General features: G+C 38.8%; 1 protein-coding gene and 1 long non-coding RNA gene across 2 annotated transcripts; both read left to right on the top strand.

Moving 5' to 3' along the window:
- The first annotated feature begins 5,384 nt into the window (after positions 1-5,384).
- On the top strand, positions 5,385-12,912 carry LOC124133081 (testis-expressed protein 264 homolog). The gene is made up of 3 exons (XM_046497323.2): positions 5,385-5,669; positions 10,606-10,827; positions 11,930-12,912. The coding sequence occupies exons 1-3, from the start codon at positions 5,409-5,411 to the stop codon at positions 12,422-12,424; spliced, it is 978 nt and encodes a 325-aa protein (XP_046353279.1). The 5' UTR covers positions 5,385-5,408; the 3' UTR covers positions 12,425-12,912.
- A 105-nt stretch (positions 12,913-13,017) lies between these two features.
- On the top strand, positions 13,018-21,297 carry LOC124133080. Its single transcript, XR_007222777.1, has 2 exons — positions 13,018-16,188; positions 16,245-21,297. It is a non-coding gene; the product is annotated as an uncharacterized LOC124133080 (long non-coding RNA).
- The last annotated feature ends 1,749 nt before the right edge of the window (positions 21,298-23,046 follow it).

Below are 23,046 nucleotides of genomic sequence, written 5' to 3'. Positions count from 1 at the left end.
ATGCGTGTCTTTCTTACGTTTGCTTTGTTACTATATATGGCCCTCTATTCAGTGTTGCCGATGGGTTAGGGGCGTGTCATTAGCGTGAGTGGTGCACCGCCATCTTGTTGGGGGACGCTGTTTACGTTATGGTGGACACCTGCAAAACAATATGTCGCGTTGCCGGCCTGATTGCCAGCATAAATGCTGATGCCACGGATGAATTAACGATGGTGTGATTGTAAACCATCACATGACACGTGTCAAGACAACATGCTCGGAACTGACCGATAATCATAAATGACAATGAAATAACATTTGAATAAAAAATTGTGAACTCTACCCAGCTTTCTTTCTTGTTACATGGGTGATACCATTTTACTTAAGGGTACAGGGTACTAAATACTGATGCAACCAGCCATAACGAGTGTTGTTTTAACGGGTCTGCGTTTTGGCAGGTCTACGTTTTGGGAGGATACCCTCGGAACACTTTAATGTAAATATACTAGTACAGTAGACTACGGTTAAAACGAACACGCTTATAACGAACTGACGGATATAACGAACTTACTTTTTGGTCCCGACTATTTGCTGTAGTTATGCTGTATATATGCTTATAACGAACTACGGTTATAACGAACTAAAATTAGTTGTCCCTTTGAGTTCGTTATAACCGTAGTCTACTGTATCTCTTTTGTACATTTCTTTTGTTAGCTATACACTCATCTTCTTTTCTGTTTTCCCTCGTATATGACTTACTGTATAAGCTTTGTAAAAACCATGGAGAGGGAGTCCTAAGTTGGATAACAATCCATTTCAATCTGAAAATATGTTTTAATTAAACATGCTCGGAATCTCTTATTAACCTGTGCACATCCAGTGATAATGACAACAAGTACTGAAAATGAAAATCAAGTGCTCACTGATCCATTAGCCGGGGTAATAATTCTCTGTGGGCTTTGAGCATGATGACCAGCAAGGAAAAGCGCCATACAAATCGAGTAGTGAGTGAGTGTGTGAGTGAGTGAGTGAGTGCGTGAGAGTTTAAATTTAGCCGCTAAGCAAATATTCCAGCAATATCACGGCGGGGGAAACCGGAAAATGGGCTTCACACCTTGTACCCATGTGGGGAAATCGAACCCGGGTCTTCGGCGTCACGAGCGAACGCTTTAATCACTAGGCTACCCGACCATCCCCATTGGTATTAGTTTTAGTTCTAGTAGTAGTAGTAGTAGTAGTAGTGGATCGTTGTTCACAATATCAATCACTGGATTGTCTCGCCCGACTCAAATATTTACAAGACGCCGCCATATAGCTGTTGAGCGTGCATTAAACAACAAAAAACAAAGAAATCTAATATTTACAGGCCGCCGTGATATAGCTGAATTGTGGCTCCCTGCGGCGTAAAATAACAATTACGACATGCCCATAGTGCACATAGGCAGTAAAATATTAGAGGGGATGTGTAATGTTAAACGGTCCTCGAGGGTCCACCACAACTCGGCACTATCAGATACACTGTACAAAGCGTTATCAGCGTCTCCGCGGTTGATTCGGACGGAGAAGTTGTCCGAAAGACACGCAAGTGAGATTTTATGAAAGCTTCATTCATCTCATTGTTCTGGGAGCATCAGTTTGTTGTTTGAAGCTGTACTCCGCGATAAATTCGAGCCATTTGACGGCGGGCTGTAAATAATTCGGTCTGGACCCGACCCTCGCTCTGGCCTTCAGCAACCCATGCTTGCCGTGAAAGGCGACTATGCTTGTCGTAAGAGGCGACTAACGGGATCGGGTGGTCAGGCTCGCTGACAAGGTTGATGCATGTCATTGTATACCAATTGCGTGGATCGATGGCTCATGATCTCAATCACTGGATTGTCTGGTCCAGACTCGATTATTTACAGACCGCTGTCATATAGCTGGAATATTGCTGAGTGCGGCGTTAAACAACAAAGAAACAATCGCTCTGTGTTTAGAGCTACCATGAAAAGTCTTGATAGACGGGATTTGTGTATTTAATGATGTAGCAGAAGGGGACTTCTCTGCATACAAGTGAGTGGGTATGGTTTTACGCCGCTTTTAGCAATATTCCAGCAATATCACGGCGGGGGACACCAGAAATGGGCTTCACACATTGTACCCATGTCGGGAATCGAACCCGGGTCTTCGACGTGACGAGCGAACGCTTTAACCACTAGGCTACCCGGCCCCTCTCTGCATACAAACCGTCATTGATATACTTGCTGTAGACATTATTCCGACACTTTTTATACATACATATATTCAGGGCCTAGTAAATAGATAAACCATGTCCGAGGGTTTTATGAGATTTAAACCCGCATCTGAGGGATAAAACCGAGGGCGTCAGATAAAGGATTTTTATTCAACTTAATAACCGATGTTTGCATTATAAAGTTCTTGAAAATGATGAACACCTTTTCAACGAAAAACGAATTATATACAATTCAAGAGTTGCCAGCACAAGTCAAGAGTTGAGTTGCTTGTCCCCTGTACAGAATTGAACTCGACCGGCCCCTTGTCAATTTTGCACGTGCAACACAACTTTCTCGTGCCAACAACACATTCTCAACCGTTACTTTCAAAAACAAGGACGGCAATGTGTATCTGCTTGAATTATTCATATGATAATTCACATTTCAATTCATGATAATGCAGAAAAATAACAACATAGTTTTCACACACTACAAAAAATAATAGTCAAAGTGGTAGTGAGTGAGTAAGTGAGTGTGTGGGTGGGTGTGGTTTTACGCCGCTGTTAGGCAATATTCCAGCAATATCATGGCAGGGGACACCAGAAATGGGCTTCACACATTGTATCCATGTGGGGGTAGTGAGTTAGAATCATAAGCGTTATAGCACGCGATGTGTGAGGGTAAGACATTGCCGAGTTCCCGTAGAGTTGCCGCTGTGCAGAGTTGCGTCCCTTGGACACGCCCAAAACATATGATTGTGGGTTCGAATCCCGGTTCGCCATGATTATGTTTCTAGGTTTGTCAGCACCATACCATGTGCTCGTAGGTTTTACCGAAGTGGTAAAGGTCTGAGACCTGCATCACCTGACACGCCGTGATATAACTGGAATACTGTTAAAAGCGGCGTTAAACCCAACTCACTCACTCACCCCGTAGAGTTGCCGGTAGGACAGGCGTCGTGATTGTGCGATCTGCAGCTCGTTCGACATGTGTTCAATAGGTTTGAGGTCCGGTGACCGGGCTGGCCACTCCATGCAGACAATGGTCTTCAGTTCCAAAGAGGCATCAACAACCCAGGCACGATGATGTCGTGCGTTATCGTCGAGGAGGATGAAGTCCTGTCCAATTGCACCGGGTCTCACGGACACATCCAGAATGTCATCCCAGTAGGGCACACCCGTCATCGTACCCAGACGTAGGACATGGAAATAGGTTCTTCCAGCTCTACCCCAAATCATAATTGAGCCCCCTCCATAACGGCCACGTTTGGCTTTTTGTAATCCTGCAATCTTTGTCCACCCCACACTCGGACACGGCGATCTGTGAAGTCAAAACAGTATCTCGATTCATCAGTGAAAAGTACTGGAGCCCAAACCCAACTTGGTCTGTCCAACTTACATGATCTTCAGCCTGTGATGTCGGGTCAGCTGGATGCGAACGAATGCGGTGACGAATACTGTCTGAGAAGAACTGTTAACGCCACTGGCGGTCCGCAGGTCATTTCTGAGTGAGGTGACAGACAGGAGAAATTTGTGTTCCTGCTGCGTGGTGGAACGCCGTCGACCTCCTTCATTCATTCACCCTGGTATTCATTCCATGCCCTGCTGATCACACTTTGACTACCACCAAAGACCCTGTTTCAAGCATGCCTATGCATCTGCCTCATTCTTCAGTCGTCAAACGACGTCTTTGACGCTGAGAGGGCATAAGTGCTTTCAGGTGTTGCAATCCTCAGTAGCAGTTGTTGTGCTCCCTGTTAATTATGTCAAACGATTCTTTAAAGATACACCCTAACCTGTGTTTACAAGCACCTCGTGCATACGTGCGCATGACTACACGCCTCTGTCCGTTCATCATGAAATTGAGATCCTGTAAGGGTTACCCAATCATTGTGTGTCGGGAAATTTCAATCTTTTTTTGTTGGTTGATATTTTTAGAAAACTTTGAGTAGTATATATTTATTTTTTTAAACCGGTGGTACTTTCGAGGGGGTCACCATCACTAACGGGATCGGGTGGTCAGGCTCGATGACTTGGTTGATTCATGTCATCGATCCAAATTGTGTAGATCGATGCGCATGATGTCAATCACTGGATTGTCTGGTCCAGACTCGATTATTTACAGACCGCCGTCATATAGCTGGAATATTGCTAGGTGCGGCGTTAAACAACAAACAAACAAAAAAACAAATAATAATGACGAGGACAACGGAACGCATCAACACTAACTTCAAACAGTTGACATGAAAATAATCAGCGTCGTTTTGTGATGGCGATCAATTCGTCTGTATGTAAACCAAAAATGTGCCCTTATAAGATTACAAGATGATTTTAATAGACAAATCAATATAGCATTGCGTGTGTGTGTACCAAACTGACCTTATTCGACTGTACCTGGTTCTATTTTTGGAACCAAGATCCGCGGTGGTATCACATTCCTTTATGTTTAAACATTGTACATGTTAATAATATTATGGTATTTTAAACTCAACAAAAACACTAAGCACGTAACGAGCCAACTCTCTGACTTACTCTTGAACATGCACTCACAGTGCCATTTGACTGTGACGTCATTGTAACCAACGATGTCACAATGTTCCATACCTGTCAACTCTCACGCATCTCGCGTGAGTCTCACGCATGTATCACCTATGTCACGCTCACACGCAAGGTTGGGAAATTCTCACGCATTCATATAAAATGTAGATAAAAAAAATATTTTTTCAGAATACATGCTCTCTAAGGCCCTTAAAATGGTCTTAAAATCATTCAAAACCAGTTTTCTTCGGGGGGCGGGGGGCTTCCAGGGGTTGACAGCTATGATGTTTCATAAAGCACTGTGCTACAATTTAGTAGTGAAATCTCCTGGGAAATATAGCTTGATATCTCATCCAAGCGATATCTCACGTTGAAGCAATAATCTTGGGAGGAAAATATTATATCAGGATATGTTATCTTTAGTAACCAAAACAATTATCAATATTTATGTTACAAATGGTCATGGCTCTGTTTTAGTGAACTTGATAATGTTATCGTCCCTAAGTAAGATATGAATTTCTTGTAGTCTGTTATTACGTACGAAATATTCGTTCTAAACTATGCACCTTGCTCGGTTCTTGAAATTTCCTACAGGTGCTCGAAGCGCTCGTATATGCACGTCAGCTTGACGGAAACGGAACTCTTTCACGCGAAAGACAATAAAGTAGACCAAATCAAAATGGCTGATACTACTTTAATCTTGGTCGGGATCGGTGTTTTGGTTCTTTGTTTGTTAATCACAGTCTTCTTACTGCTGGTGTATTCTGGTCTGTTCAGGACGGTGGAGGTTGGAGCCGGGCGCCCACCCATCGCTGATGTCGTCGTTGCTTACAAGTTCCTGAGGGGACCGTACAAAGAGTCGGGCCCCCAATTCACGGAGCTCGCGAAACTGGCTCCTGACAATAAATGCCTGGGGATCTTTTATGACGACCCCAGCACAGTAAGAATCTACATCTTATTTGTTTCATTACCATTGCTGCTTCTGTGCGTTTGTGAATTTTAAGGGCGTTTAAGACAGCATAATGTAGATTTATAATACTGCGCAGTAGGTGTTGAATTGAGCTGATCAATAATGCATTATGTCTACGAGTACGATGTTTACATCTGTTGCGTCAGTGAATTATTGATGGTGAATGTCGGAAATAACTTGGCATATTACATTTTTTAGATTCTGTTTGTCGTGTATACCCCAAAGGCATCTAAACATGCTAAATACACTGCCCGTTCTTGAAATAAGCTTTGTGTTTATCCACGCATGTACAAACACCTGTGCCATCTCTAAATGCACATACAAAGCGGTAATTGATTAATCATCACAGTTATTTCACACCGACATCTACATAGCATGGCTCTATGAACAAGAATGGTACTACTGATACCAGAGTGTAAACTGTTTTGAAGTTGATGATCTGTGTGTCATGGCTGTCGCATGCTATTTAAAATATTTTGTGTGGTCTATCATGCTTATTCTTTGATTTAACAACCTACCTGTATTATGCCACTTTCACGTTTTGGGCATGTCTGTTTAATATTAGTTCGTAATATTATAGTGACTCTCAAGTGCTGAACTGTGAACTGGTACCTTTTGCTATTCATTATGTTTTAAATTTTTATATTTTGTGTTTCCATGGCAAAAAATTAACCTCGTTCAAGTGTAAGTCATTTGGGTCACGGACGGACATGACCACTTGCCTGTTGGCCCAAGACGTGTGAAAATTTCAAGGGATGTGTTGTTTTCATCCCAAATCTAGTTATCTGTCATAGACCACTGGTCCAAATTGCAGCAGTTTAGTTGAATGGTTTCTACTCATGTAGGTTGGGTCTCCTTCTATCATCAGATCAGCAATGATCATGAGATTAACATCAAACTTGGTATGTACACCAGGCAACTGCATATTCTCAACTGGTGCCTTTTCATATTCACTGATTTCATATTTTCAGTTTTTGCTCTTCCTTTGTAGAAATTTCAACTGAAGACAGGATTTAATTGTCTAGCTTATCTGGTGGCAAACTTATATACCTTTGAGTTTCAGTATTTTTCAAAGAAATGTAATATGAAATAATTCTACCTCCACATTGTGAGAACTGTTCTTAAATTTAAGAGTGAGTAGGTTTTGTTTCAAGTGTATGGCTAACAAATCTTTCACATGTAATTTTGCATTCGAGCAAGTGAAATGACTTAAGACAGTGTAGTTCAAAATATAGGGACTTTTCTATGTGTGTTTCAAACATTTTCCAAACTCATCATAATACTGATGCCTATGTGTAGCAGCCGTAAAATTTCTGAATGCCGTTTTGGGATTCGATCATGGACCTTCAGATCCGACGTCGGACGCCTTGTCCACATGCCCAAAGAGGTTAACCCTGTCAGCAAGCTTATAGGGTAAGGGGGCGGTCGGGTAGCCTAGTGGCTAAACCATTCGCTCGTCACCGGGTTCGATTTAAGACATGTACAATGTGTGAAGCTCATTTCTGGTGTCCCCCACCGTGATATTGCTGGAATATTGCTAAAAGCGGCGTAAAGCCATACTCACTCACAGAGTCACTCACTACAAGGTAAGGATGTCATTTGTTGGATGACTCCACGCCCCGCTACAAAGGTGCGGCCGTATTCTTTATCTAATTGTTGTGACGGTTTCATATGAGCTACATTGTTGACAGCAGCTGCTCTGTGTCAAATGGTTATTATGTTATTGTTAACTGCTCCAGGGGACACGTGTGGAGAGAATATGTTCTGACTCGGTTACGACTGCCGTCGGCTGTCACGGTAAAAGACTAATGAGTACACGGAACATGAACTGTCATCATTATTGCAGAATCATGATGTTATGATTTTACATGTCAAATGGCAATATAAAATATTGAATTCTGATGACCCAACAAAAGCAATAATATTATATTGACATGAATGACCCCAGACATGTTATTGTTGCTGCAGCCTGTGACGTTAGACTCAAGTCCAAAGTCCAAGTCTAGTAAAATTCTGTGGTCTCAGAAGCTCAGATTATAATTAGGGGTGAAACGATACATCAGTGCACCGGACTTCTCAAGTTTTCATGTGACGATACGATACATGATACAAATTTTTTTCTTTATTGATACAAGATGATACAATTTCTAAATATATTACCTACAAGTACTACTCATTTTATAATGCCCACCCAAGCACTTTTGTAAGTCAAATATTCCAAAATGTTTTCAAATTCACTACTAAAAATAACCACTACAAACATGTGTCTATCTTCTCCTTTTAAACCTGCTCTGGAATATTTATAGTCAAGAATTTTCTAATGGTTGATGAAAATATGGGTATCGCGATACGTATCAAATCGTAACCTAGGTATCATATGTATCGTATCTTGGCCTTGCTGTATCGTTTCACCCCTACTAATGATAGTCCATCTGATAACACTAAAATGTACTAAAAATGGTGCTAGGACAAGGCCAAGTTAGGATAAGAAGTTTTTGGCATAGTCTGTTACTGAAATTGATAATAATTAGAACCAATATCCAGTGTCGTTATGACTTGTTAAGGAGGGTTCTGGCGTGTTTAAGGTTTGTTCCAATCTCATTAAAATCAGACCTTAGTTCTCGCTACCGCTATACAAAGATCTGAGGACATCCCAGTAGGGGTCACGTCAGAACGACCTTTCATCCGACCAATCAGAGCGTCGCTTACCAGATCATGAAAGTGACAGTCGGAATGTGATTTCTAATCATGCATCCTCGAAAACTTTAACACTGGGTGTTCCGAACAATAGTTACGGGTTTAACGACTGAATCCATATAATCAAGATCATCTATTAGCGATTCCAGAATGTTCTTTTGTTTAGGTTAAAAATTTTAATCGATAATTTGTCAAAATTTGTTTCGAAGAGTTGTTGCCAATTTGAAAATAGTGCCACAAAGCGAGAGAAAGCTGCTTTCCGAATGGTCATTCCATTGGTCGGTCAAAGTTCGCGCAAGGTCGGTCTGACGTGACCCGTAATGGGATGTCCTCAGATCTTTGTTTAGCGGTAGCGAGAACTAAGATCTGATTTTAATGAGATTGGGTTTGTTCCCATGCTATTTAAATCTGGGACTCGTAAATTATAAACTGTTAACATTAGGGTTAGGACAAGTTGACTGTCAAGGAACCCTAGTAGTGAGTTTGAATCCAAAATTCACCTTGATTATGTTTCTGGGTTTGTCTGCACCATACCCATGCTCATGAGTTTCACCAAAGTAGGAAACATCTAAGGTTTCCATCACAGTTGAAACTCACTCATTGTGCTCATTAAACGTTTAAAGAAAACAAGAGTTCACTGCTTCGAAAAACATCATAAGATTATGGAGAAGATAAGGACAGGACCCTTTGCCTTTGACATTGTTTGAGTGAATATTTGAAAATAATAACATGTCTCTTTGAGACACATGAAGAATTGGGTTAGAGTTGGTCTTCAGCAACTGATGCTTGTCGTAAGAGGGGACTTACGGGATCGGGTGGTCAAGCTCGCTGACTTGGTTAATTGAAGTGAGGGCTTGAGTTAGCTATATATAACATTCACCAATGTAACCTTACATTGAAAACTGCAACCTAATAGTTATGTTTACATGCACAAAGTGCATGTCAAACAGACCCGTGAAGATTCCGGGGTAGAATACGTCTTTTGCAACCCATACTTGCTGTAAAAGGTGACTCTGCTTGTCGTAAAAGGCGACTAATGGGATCGGGTGGTCAGGCTCACTGACTTGGTTGATGTATGGCATCGATCCCAATTGCGTGGATCTATGCACATGATATTAATCACTGGATTGTCTGGTCCAGACTGGATTGTTTACAGACTGCCATCATATAGCTGGAATATTACTGAGTGTGGCGTTAAACAACAAACCAACCACCAAAGTATGTCAAACATATAAAAATTTGCAACACAACATGGATCTTTGAACACACACAATACCTCTAAGCATTATTTACCATACTACATCACTAATCCCTGTGTTATGTGTAATTTGTCATGCTTTCTGCGGTTTGAAGTCATCAATATTATGTACTGTACATCTGTAACTGAAGTTGACCACTGAATCACGTGATATATTTAGATTATATTACTATGATAATAATTATGCATTATGTGACAATTGCCATTGCCACATAAGTATTGTAACAGTAAGTACTAACTGTATTATAAATCATGACACAGTCTCCAGATATCTGAGATTTTGTTTATTAAGACGAGTTCATGCATCAATGTTTCAACTTTGATATATTTATGGGACCAGGGTGAAGCCTGGTTTTGTCAGTTGCAACTAGGTTTTAATGTCAACATGCACATGCTAACCATGGTAACAGTTAAATCAAGTTCCTTATATTGAGCCCTGCGTGTCATCATATCCCAGTTGCGTAGATCGATGGATTATATTGTCGAGATGGCCACAACATTTGACCTTGATAATCTCACACGTAGCCTGAGCAGATTAGCATAATATTGGCCATTAATGGTCTGGAGTGGTCATTTATCACTGAATTGTTTTGTTGAGTCTTGATTATTTACGAACAGCCGTCATATATCAGCATTAGAAATTGGTACTAGTCCTTTTGTCCTTGTCAAACTGCCCAATAGTTAAGCCATCATAAGAACTAGTAGTAGTAGAAATTTGCTATATATCACTGAATATTACAAATAACAGCTGCTGACTTGTTATTGTATTTGTGAATTGCTATTCGTATTCGTTACCCTTTATTCTTGAAACGAACCATTAAGCCTCATACTGTATTCGTTGCAGTCCTAGTATACATGGTATATATGATACTGGTGAGTGCAGAATTAACATAGAAACAAACAAATAATTTCTTTGAGAAATACACAATGTATGAAAATGGTGTGTTGCAGGTGCCGTCCACAAAACTTCGCTATGTCGTAGCCTCCATACTGGCCGAGGGGGGAGCTCCCATTGACGAGGAGATGAGAAAGAGGTTTGCTGATGAAGGCTACAAGATTCACAACCTGCCATTTGTTACCAACGTTGTGAAGACAAGCTTCCCTTACATCAGCCTTCTGTCCATCTTCATCGCCATGTCGAAGGTGTACCCAAGGATAGCCGAGTATGTGCAGGTAAACACAGACAAGTATTTTTCATGTTTTATACTCACATCATTATTACGAAGTGTAAGGGTGGTATAGGAATGGGTGCTGTCCGTCGGTCATGTTTTGTTTCCGAAGCAGAACTAAAATATCATGAGAGATATCTTAAACAAACTTAGCACATAGATAGGTCTAGTGATGAACTGGTGCATTTTGATAGTTTGGGATTTTTGAAAAAATTATTTTTTGAGTTTCCATAGCAACCACTTTGACTTAATAATGGCAGTAGTGCTCCTTTCCAGAGAAGATCTTGAAAACTGTAAAATATTTCTTCACAAAACTTGGCACGTACATAGGTCTAGTTGTAAACTATGGTTTCCATAGCAACAACTTTTGAAATCTTTTGAAAACTGTACAATATTTCTTGCCTTGCACACAACCAGACATGTCATTTTGGCAGGGGATATGAGTATTTCATGCTTGTTAAAACCTGAAAAAGTCCTGGAATTTTAGCTTCAAATTCCCAGGCCTGGAATAGTTTTGAAAAGTAGAATTTTTTTATCAAGTCATAGGTAATTCAGTGTTAGAAATTGGCACTAGCTCGGGAGTCCTTGCCAAACTGCTCAATAGTTAAGGTATCATTGTATGTGTCCATAATAATGATAATGGACCAGTGAGGATCCGGGTAGAATAGGTCGTTTGCAACTCATGCTTGTCTTTAGAGGCGACTACAAGGACTATGGTTGTCGCACGAGGCGACTAACGGGATCGGGTGGCTAGGCTCCTGACTTGGTTGGTGCATGTCATCGTATCCCAATTGAGTGGATTGATGCTCATGATGTCAATCACTGGATTGTCTGGTTCAGACTCTGTTCATCATATAGTTAAGTGCGGCGTTAAATAACAAACAAAAAGAGAAAACTACTATATAAACATTGATAAATGTTTATTAAAAATGTTCAACTATATTCATAATTCATCAGGGACTCCTTACAAGACACAAACCTCATCCCTTTGGACTACTCATGCTAATTATTGCTTTGAACTGTTGAAGTTTATCGATGTAATTCATTCTTTTACTTCAGAAACAGACTCTGAATATTACGATCCAAAAACCATTTGAATATTTCAGGAACACAAACTGTGTGCCCACCCGTGCTTGGAGATTTATGATGGGAAAAACATCCACTTCATGGCCCCCTTGGCCAAACAAGACGAGTTTTACGTCCCTGAATACAACCAACACGACCCAGAGGAAGATCCCTCGGAACTAGATGACCCAAGTCTAGCCGACAGCCTCCCAGACGACAGCATCTCCTACAGCGAACCTTCCTTCAGCGAAATTAGCCAGAGCCTGTCCACAGATCTCACAGTCAGCACTGAAGATAAGGAAGGGGAGGTAATCAAAATGGCCGCCGTTCAAGCTGGTGCAGGAGAAGCAAAAAATTTAGCCGACTCTGGGTTTTCTTCTGATGCAGTTCCCTCCCCTCTTTCTGGCTCTCTGCAGGTGGAGGATCGTGCAGACACGGGGTCAGAGGGCAGCTCAGGGTCACCGTTTGAAGATATTAAAGGTGAAACTGATGAACTAATTAAAGAAATGAATGATCAAGCGGAGAGTAAAGAATAGTGGCTGATTTTGTTGCCGAAACAGAACAAACAAAACATGACTGGTAACGTTTTATTGTTAAGGTGTATGTCTTCTACTTGTATGGGTGCATCCTGTGATAGATGTGTGCTCTGTCAACATTTGTAATACTATATCCAATGGTGCATAACAATTAGCTTGCTGTTGAAAATGTATGGTGCATTGATTGAACATATCGTGATAGAATAGGCTATTGATGACCTGGCGTTGGTAGTGTAGTTTATGGTCCGTGTCTGTAGAAATATTTTTCTATTGTGAAGATTGTTTATTTATCACTTCAGATATTGAAATGTTTTCAACTATTATTCATACTGGTAAATATGGAATAGAATTCTAATTACCGTATCTGACGTAATAAGCGCACCGCTCTAATAAGCGCCCAAAGCGATGTTTGCTAATATATTGGCTAGTGAACAATCCCAATTAGCACCCTTCCGATTGATCAATGTACGCTTATTTATTCGTGTATAATATGTACTCGTGTGTTATATGCAGCCTTAATTATTGGCAGTTAAATTCTGGAAAAATATATCTGTCGTGTATAATACGCACATACATTTCTTTTGTATCATTTCAGGCTGTAAGCATAAACCATGAAATTTACGATCTTTCAACTCCAAAATTATATTCTAATAAGAGCCCCCTATTTCTAATTTTGAGAGCACCCTGGGTGCTTATAACGTCGAATACGGTATTAAAGGGTTCATTCATGAGTACTGGTCCCCAGGCACCTGTTCTGGTTGTACGAGGCGACTTCATGGATCAGGTGGTCAGACTGGGTGACTTGGTTGATGGTGTGTCATTGTATCCCAACGGCGTAGATCGTTCCTGGTTCACAATGTCAATCACTGGACTGTCTGGTCCAGACTCAATTATTTACAGGCTGTCGTCATACACATATAGCTGGAATATTGCTGAGTGCGGCAATAAACAACAAAAACAGACACCGTTCTGTTAATCATACCCAAGTTTGATCTGTGACAAGAGAATCTGTTTCTTTGATTCCAAAATGTGCGCAATAGTACAAGCTCTACAATCAGGCTGACTCCCAGTCGGCCTGCTTCTGCCTCGGGTTTTGAAATGCACATCTTTTCTCTGTCTGCTCATCCATTTGATTACCGTGTCCACAACTTCCGTCACCTTAGTAACAACACTGAAGATGCCTTCAGTTGTTTACTCCGGGGATTAATCCCTGACCGGCGTTTATTGTGAGCAATAGGGCTGTGGGCAGCTGGTGTATTATAGCCCCCAACAGATTCCCGGGTAGAATAGGTCTTCAGCAACCCATGCTTGCCGTAAAAGGCTTTAGGCCACGCCCCCAAATAGGTTGGTTTTGGAAGGCCGATTACAGAGCATGTTTTTGTAGCACTTTCACTTGGACATTTAAATACATTCTACGAATGTTATTAATTTTTCGAATTTTTTTCGAAAATTGATTGTATCAAGGAAAATTAATATTTGCAAAAGAATCGCAAACATTTTTTTCACTTTACGAGCCCTTTAAAATTAAGCGTCAGGATGCAATCATACCATTGGAAGGGGTGAAGCCAGACTACTTCACTCTCTGTTTAGGATGTCGTAGATCAAGGGACCAAATTGTGTGTCACATCTTTAGACACAAACATATTAAATACCATGCATGCGTAATGTGGTAGTGCATTGATCAGTTTGAAACAAAAATGTATTAATAATGAAATCTTTTTAAAATATTCCCTTGAAGGGAAATGTTTTTAATTATACAACCAACTGCTGGCTAGTCAAGTACAATTTATTTGTGTTTCAAAGGATTTATTTTGTGTTTCAAAGGATTTGTTTTTCTGTAATGAAGATGCATTCATCTCTGTAACCATGGCAACAATAGATGTATTAACTCCCCTTCCTTGTTAAGCTAACATGACTTATTGTGTGCAATATTTACGAATATTTAAGGTAATAAAAAAAGGTATCATACTGATTGATTAATTTATCATTTTCTAAGAAATATATCATATTAGAAGTGAATGAAAACAGATAAAATTGATGAACCATGTTGTACCAGTTTGTGATAGATTTTCTAAGCGACCTTGCCACAACATCCGAACACAATGACAGGTTACGTGATGGTCAGTTACCAAGTTGAATAATTAATGTATAATCTGTAACAAAACATGCCAGTTTATGTAATTTTGAAATTGCCAACTTAAGAAAACACAGGTGTTGATCCAGGATAAGTGCAGGGGTTGGTAGCCTTTCTCACAGTCCCTCAACCATATTACCGTATCTCCCTTTTTGCCCAGCTCTTACTGTAATACTTAAGCCCTAAATAAAGTCTAGATTTTCCTCAGATTCAGGTGCTTAATCTCCTATCTCTCTGGGGCTCCTTTTCAGTTTAAATGGAGTTGCTTGTTTCTATCAAAATTATGTATTTTCAGAAACTAAGCTTTAGTCTAACATGTCGAGGGGGTGGGCACCCTCATTATTGAATCATATTTGACATTTATATATTGTAAGTTTTAAACATGATTTAGGTGATAGGTTTGTAGGTAAACATATTACGACACTATAACACATTTTTTTGGATGTTTCAATGAAAATATCAAAAGTACCAAACACAATTTTATTCAAAGATTTTTAGCATTCATATAGTACTATTATGTTGGTACTTGTGATCACAGAATATATCCTACATTTTCCAGATAGCTGCATCCAGGCTTGTGATAACGGTTTATTTGTGTGTTTTTTTCCCGAAAGAGGACGTCATTGCTTTGATGTAGAAGGGCTGAAAAGTATTTTCAATCAAACGCAGCATTAATAGGGGCAATCTAATCTATGTTATTCATTAAACAAGAACTAAATATTGCTTGGCGTAATCATGTCTGTCAGATTTGTAAGCTACTCTTTTCCTTCAGGCCTTATAATTTTTTTAATGGGTTTTTAAGACAATTGTAAATTTAGAGAAAAATAATGTTATTTATTTTTGTCACCACTGTCATAAAGGAATTGTGAACATGGTGAATAATATCATACAGATCTTTATTCTTACAAAAAAAAATATCAGTTATCTTTTGATATCAGCCATGTTTGTTTTTCAACCATCAGTTGCAGTACTCACCAGGAAGTAGAATTGTTTTATTCATTTTTTCCAACCACATACATTAAATTTTCGGTAAATGATAAATATAAAAAATGAAAGGACTTACCAATGTATATACTAACCATACTTATGTTTACAGCATTTAAAATGTTTATGATTATGCACTGTAAATGTTTAGATGATATTGTCAGCATTTACCTCATTAAACAGACTTTGATAATTTGATAATTTCTTTCACTTTAATGTTTTAAAAAACAAAGAAATAATTTATGTCATTTGTATTTAAGGCTTACGGCTGCTCTTGTGAATAGTAGTTAGATATGTCTTGCTGGGTTTTACATACATGTATTCCTCGTTGAGTCAGAATTTAGCGCTACATCTCGCTACAAAAATACATGTTTGCTGTTCACAGAAACCACAAGCAAGAACTTCTTGCATTAAATCATTTTTTATTTCCGGGTACAAGGCAAACACATTTTCACAACACAAGAAAAATGCCTCCACCTCCTTATTGCATTGGGGATATTACATGAAATTCTGTTTCCTTCTTATTGCATTGGGGATATTACATGAAATTCTGTTTCCTTCTTATTGCATTGGGGATATTACATGAAATTCTGTTTCCTTCTTATTGCATTGGGGGTGTTTACACAGGTTGTGCTTGATTACCAAGGTAGTGCTTGATATTACCCAATTACCCAGGTAGTGCTTTATTACCCAATTACCCAGGTAGTGCTTGATTACCAAGGTTGTGCTTGATTACCCAGGTAGTGCTTGAATAAACATTAAATTCACAATGTACTGGATCTTTGTAAGTCATCATTTTCCTATGATAGAGATTTTTCCTAAGTCTAGATTCTCTGATTGGAAACTGGTTATTAAAGTTAATTACCATACTTCATTTTCACCACTAGTTTGCCTTTTTATGAAAATAACAATTAATTTAGAATAATGTTTGTATATATATCAAGTGGTGGATATATCTTCTTCTCTATCTTTTGACCAGCCCTTCTCAGGTATAACTCGACATAATCACTTGCAGTCTTTGCATTTACCAGAAAATATACTGTTTGTGTTTACATTGAATTGTCTTAAGCTTATCTGCTTATTTTCCAAATGTTGACTTTTCTCTTGTTTAATTTTACACATTTTATCACAATTATGTGTCAAGATTTCAGATGACATTTTGTTTTGTAGTTTACTCAGGTAAAAGTGAGGTTAACAATATCATTTTGAAAATGAAAAGTTATGATTTTATGTATTTGTTTTTGGTTGTAAATGGCATGTAACCATGGTAACGCTAAGAGCTAATGTTTTTTTATAATCTTGGTTGGAATAGGCAATGGCACATTTTAGGTTGTCTTGGTTACAAATGATATAGTTCGCCTGGATATATTATCCTCATTATCATGATTACGGTATGTATCAAGTTTTTGACTCAAAAGTAAACGATTTGAACATTTCATTATTTCATCATCTTTTGACAAGTTGGAGTTGCTGTGATTTTTCTTATCCAATTTCCATGACTGGGTTGTAGTTGTTCTTTACAGATTGACATAGGTGGTGGGATAGTGGTTAAAGTGTTTGCTTGTCATCCAAAGAACTGGGTTCAGTTCCGAATGAGTACAGTGCATCTTGGTGTTCCTAGCTAGAAATGGTATGAGACAATTCTCACTCACTGATCATCATACAGGTGTTACACAAGTGTAGTACGGCAGGGGTTTATCAATGATTCCAAACTAATTGACAAGTGACAAGTTTATTTGCAATTGAGGCCACATGGTCCAAACTAAGTGTCCTTGGAAGGCAAATTGAGACATAAATATTATTTTGTCCAAATTATTTTTAATTATGATTCAAAGTTCTTATATTTATTGGTATTTTGACATTGCATTCAATGACTAAAACTAAGCACTAACACCACTTCCTCTTTGTTGGCTCTTTTATCCGTGAAGTACAAATCACCTCAACAAACCCATGACGTTAGTTATAACTATGAGAACTAGAACTGTGAAATGTTCAATTCAAATGTGGGGAATTGTACTGACATTTGCTGCAGGCTGAAGCTGGTACATTTATATTGTTGATGGACATCCCGTCTAATGTTTTGTTCTGGGTTTACAGCCTTTGAATACAGATTCTCTCAGAGAATAGTATTCATTAGACTTCCAAGCAAATCTGGTGGGAATGAAATTAAGCATTGTAAGGGTTTTAGGAATGTTTAGTTACCTTGGTTTACATTGATATGTATGTTTTCAAACTGGAAAGGCAGGTAAAGTAAAGAAAATTATAGTGAGACAACACCATTTAGCATGTTTAACATGGTTTGGGACTGCAGTCACAGGCGGATCCAGAGGAGGGGTCCAGGGGGTCCACTGAGGACTCAGGTTCGATTCCCACATGGGTACAATGTGTGAAGCCCAGTTCTGGTGTCCCCTGCCATGATATTGATGGAATATTTCTAAAAGCGGTGTAAAACCCTACTCACTCACTTAACTGGTCAGCATAACTGCCCCTTGCCTCTATGGTTGTGCTGACATGAAGCATCTCATATACTTACTCTTTGTTGAATAATATACACTAGTACATTCCATTGCTCTGATGTCTTACCCCTGGATATGTTGTTCAATATGCCCTCAACCAGAACATCATCTGACTTGGTGTGTGTTGAAGGATCAAGTATTTATATTACACTACTAGCTGTATGTCCTGTATATTAAGAAGTTTTATCTGTTGTAAGTTTTATTACCTATCTAAAAAACACAATGTTTTTGTTTACAATGTTTAAAGTAATCCTCTGTTGTCAAGGGTAATAAATCTTTCAGGGTAAATAATCTGGACCACCACCATACCTTGAGTGCTTAAGATCCCAGTGCTAAAAATAGATTTCCAATCAAACTGCACTGTTCTTTCAGGATTGAAACAAGAGGTGATATCACCAATTCTTGATTTGACTTTTGCTTGCCATCACATCTGGAACGACTTGTAGTATGACGATTTTTCTTCCCTATCTGAGTACTGAAACATCTTATCTAAAAATTCTTTTATTAGTCTCGCATTCAGTGTTCAGAAGAGGCATTTTGATGACTTAGTACTCAGGAAGACATCTTGTCTGGCTTAAATATGATTTATAACAGTCTTGTTATTCGTTAAAATACATATTTAGAATTGCAGTTGTGAATTTAGATCTATGCCGAATGTATGTTCAGAAGAGCCAATTCGATTGGTTGTTGATTTCAAGGTTAAAAACGAGAGAAATTCTGTGCCAAGTTAGTGATAGACAGATGGATCTGGTGACATCCTTCCGAAATGAAATGTGGTAATCTGAATGATTCCCCGAGAACATGCTGAAGCAGCTCCCTGTAGATTACAAGAGTTGTGATGCATTGTTTAATACAGAACCCATGTTGAGCTGGAACCCTTATCAGGGATGTGCTGAAATGCACCAATGATGTTCAAATTTTACAAATGTAATACTACTTATTTCAAGACAACTCAAGCCGTTTCTATTTGTCCACTCGGCAGAATTTCCCGTTTCATTGTTTTGTATATTACATTTTTGTTCACTGTTATTCCTGTACATAGTTTCTTGTGTCAAGTTCTCTTGGAAAGATGTTTGCTTCCTATGTACACATAAGTCAGTGGTGTTGCATAGATCTTATTGCAGTAGCCACAAGCACATTGTATATACTTGTCCTGAAATATTCTGTTGATATTATATTTAAAAAAATACGCTGATGGTTTCAAATATGTCTTTACCATATTTGGCCCTATTTGGTGTGTTGCATTTTTTTTTAATCGGGGGCAAAATCATATGAACGCAACATTTAGTATTTTCATTTGTACAACAAAATATTTATACATGAATATTCTATGTTGTTAGTCAAACAGTATATTATTGCTCGGGATGAGCTATGTTTTGCCTTTCAATGGTAAAGTCACTTATAATGGATACATAGTTTTAGTTTTATCTTAAATCGTTGAACCTAATTTGTATTTGCCAATAACAGATGAATGGTGGATATTGAGGAAATATTGTGTAAAACTCGCTCTCTGAGATAATTGTTATTTCATTGTGAAAAGACAATTGTTGTGAATGTGATTGTCAGAATAGCCATGATTTCAGAATGCCAGCCAGTTAAAAAAAATAACATCGATAAATTGGAAACAAAACAGTGTTCAGATAATTTTTCTAAAAACTTTTTTTTTCTTATTAAAACCGAAATCTGAATTATTTTCAAGTAAAAAGTATTAACAATAATCTTCAAGTTTGGACATATCCACCACCCAAAGCACAGTTCAAGTCATCATGATTATCATACATGTAATCACTTGTGGGGGCACGGGTGGCCCAGACGTCTAAGGCGCAGCGATTCGCTGTGCAGAGTTGCATCCCTTGGGCACGCCAGAAACCTATGAATGTGGGTTCGAATTCCGGTTCGCCCCAATTATGTTTCTAGGTATGCCAGCACCGTACCCGTGCTCGTGGGATTCTCAGACCTGTATCACTTTGGGCTTTCCTCCCACATTAAGCTGACACACGCAATATAACTGGAATACTGTTAAAAGCAGCATTAAACCCAACTCATTCACTCACTGTAATCACTTGTATATTGTAGTTTGATAAGGTTAAGCCTGATTCTGTGAGAACCATGTGCAACTATCATGTAAAGTGCAGGCTGGTGTGCAGTATTTAATGTAACGTCAATGACCTTCAGGTTGTGCAACTCTGGTCTTTGGTGAGTGTGCCAAGAAAGTACAGAAGAAACAAATCAGTAAATCGCTGGTGGTTGATCGTGTTAGTGTTGCAGTGTTAAGGTGGTGGAGTCATTGCTGGTTGTGGGGTACATTGGGATTATTTTATTAGTTGACATAATTCCCATGTTTAGATCCTGCAGAAGGTTGCCTGTCCCAGGGGTCCCAGGCACAGTCAGATTTCCCAGGGCAGAATAATAGATCCTCAGAAAAAACCGATTGGTTGGTCACAATGTGTGATGTTACTGATTGTGTCACAACTGCATAGGTCCCCAATACTCCATGCTTGGGATAAGAGTCACATGTGGACATGACCTGTCTCTACTGCTCCACACAAGGTCAAGTCAAAATAAAATTGTTTATAGGGAGCACCACAGAGATAGGGAGCACCACACTGCAGCTAAGATATCCCTGGATTGATAGGTTGCAGTATCTGTGGGATCTTGCTCATGCTATTGTCCACTGGTTTAACGTACTAGCACCATTTTTTATTGACATGCTATGGCAGTTAAACACACCTAGGATCCCTGGGAAAGATGACTGATGGCAATATTTCCTTTACACATATATAGATAGACCCATCCCAACAATACACAAGACCCTACCCAACCAGATTTTGCCTGATTTTTTAGTAGGACCTTGGGACTATACCAACATTTTTTTTTGTGTTGATTATACAGATAATACCACCAATGAGTTCAACTGTTACAATTTTATTCTAGTCCAAAAAAGCAACCAATTAACCAAGTTATTTTTCCGTCTTGGCCAGTTCCACAATCGCAGGCTAAGATGGTAAGTACTTCAACATACGATTCTGTAGCGCTAAGAACGCTTTGTGGAACAGGACCCTGGAATCTTATTTGAGTACCTTGCATTGCTTTAATGAAATGAAGTATTCAGTGTAAATGTTTTGTAAATAAATGCTAACTTTATTAACAACAGTCATTTATGGTCATAATCGAACATGCGAACAAAGTAATTGTTGTCGCCACAATGTATTTCAAAAATAAAAACCTCTTAAATATAATTCATCATTGTTTATTGTTATTGAAATGTTCAGCAAGTGTAGCCAAGGTGAAGATGGCAAGAAATACCTCTTCGGAGTAGTCTTTAGGACAGTATGTTCTGTCATGTGCACGTGATGTCCGTGAAGCTTGCTGATTTACTGGGCTCCTGTCTACCTAAACAAGTTAAAGCCAAAAGCGTTCAGCGCGTGAAGCAAAATTGGAACCAGTTTAGCTAGCAGACGACAAGTTCAATTTGGAAGGAAGATTTTCAAGTTCACATGACCTTTAATCGGTGTTGGAAATAGTTGGTTGTCCTTTCGGAAATCAGTCTGTCTGTGAGAACATGAGAAAACATCTAGCCAGTGATGTTTTGTCTCATTGTGGCTGTGGGTGGTGCAGAATCGGAAAGGTGAGTAATTTCATGTAAACATGACTTCGATGTTCTTGCCCTACGTCATGTACATGATCCATGTGGACTTAGTGTGGTAAATGTTCTTTTGCCTAAGTTAAAGACAAAACTGCAGTAGCTTGAACTACAATCTATTTAGAATAAATGTAAAAAATACTGCTGTGTGTCTTTGCGGCGGATGTTGTGGGAATTCCTATCAGTACTTACTAGAATGTCCACCACGGAGCAATGCAGACGGACATGTAACTTAGAGTACATAGTTTAATAGACTATTAATTGTCAAATAATTTGTTTGATATATTATTGAATGAAAACACTGAATTGACACACCGTATGAACTGTCAAATATTCAAAGATGTCTACCTGTAATCAAGGAAAGTAAACGAACTAAAAACGATGTCGATCACATGTTATAGCAGCTATCAGAAGGTAAATGAGCACCACCTGTTTATTGTATGCACGTAATTTTATTTACACTGAAAAGGAGTCGATCATTATGACCATCCCGTAAGATGCTAGATACAAGTAGCTTTATTTAACGTCGTCTATTACATACATGACAGACCAACAACAGTCACATGAAAAGATCGGGTGTTGTTTAACTTTTTGGAATAGTAAAGTGCAATGTGTTAAGCTATAAAGCTATTTTCCCAACGAAACGGTTTGAAAAATGTACAATGCTGAAATACAAACAAGTAAAAGAATGTACACACACAACATGAATTAGTGAAAAGATGACGAGGATGCTACCTGAGGATGAATAGAAGATAAACGCCTTAAATAAAAATATAATACAAGTAGTGAGTACTAGAATTGACGAGTTTACGGCCGAGGTATCGGCGCAGTCAGCAAATGGACCGTGCCAGTTCATGTACGGACGAGTTGAAGTCTTGCATAAGGGTGTAAGGGGATGTTTTTTTTATATTAATTACATTTTGAATGAAAACAGGTGATGTTTTATTAACAATTTTGAAGACATATCGTGCAACCCCCTTAAAACGCCGTATACGCATAGGAAGTATGTACCAGCGATTTTGTTCTTCTCGATACAAGTATCGATCAGTCACACACTGAGTAAAAAATATCGATTCTTACTTTAAAAAAATGTTTGCTTTAATAACTGTCACGTACCAAACAGTCCTTAGTGGTGAAAATTAGCAGTTAAATCAAAAATATTTAGCTTGGCAAAATTATTCGTATAATGCTTTTAATACGGTATTTCCAGTAGCCTCAACCCTCAGCAGTCGTTGGAGATACTTTGTCATCAGCCATCCATGAACAGTAAGTTGACAACACAAGTGTAAAGTATATTTAGAGCTTTATATACGTGTATTACATGTAATATGAAAAAAAACGCTCA

Source organism: Haliotis rufescens, unplaced genomic scaffold (assembly GCF_023055435.1).
Source record: "Haliotis rufescens isolate VD_foot unplaced genomic scaffold, xgHalRufe1.0.p SCAF_23, whole genome shotgun sequence".
Lineage (NCBI taxonomy): Eukaryota > Metazoa > Mollusca > Gastropoda > Lepetellida > Haliotidae > Haliotis > Haliotis rufescens.
This window is presented reverse-complemented; position numbering and strand designations above follow the sequence as displayed.

Coding starts and splice junctions, on each gene's coding strand:
- LOC124133081 (XM_046497323.2), top strand. CDS start 5,409: ATGGCTGATACTACTTTAATCTTGGTCGGGATCGGTGTTTTGGTTCTT. Junction 5,670..10,605: donor TTTATGACGACCCCAGCACA/GTAAGAATCTAC, acceptor GGTGTGTTGCAG/GTGCCGTCCACAAAACTTCG. Junction 10,828..11,929: donor GGATAGCCGAGTATGTGCAG/GTAAACACAGAC, acceptor TGAATATTTCAG/GAACACAAACTGTGTGCCCA.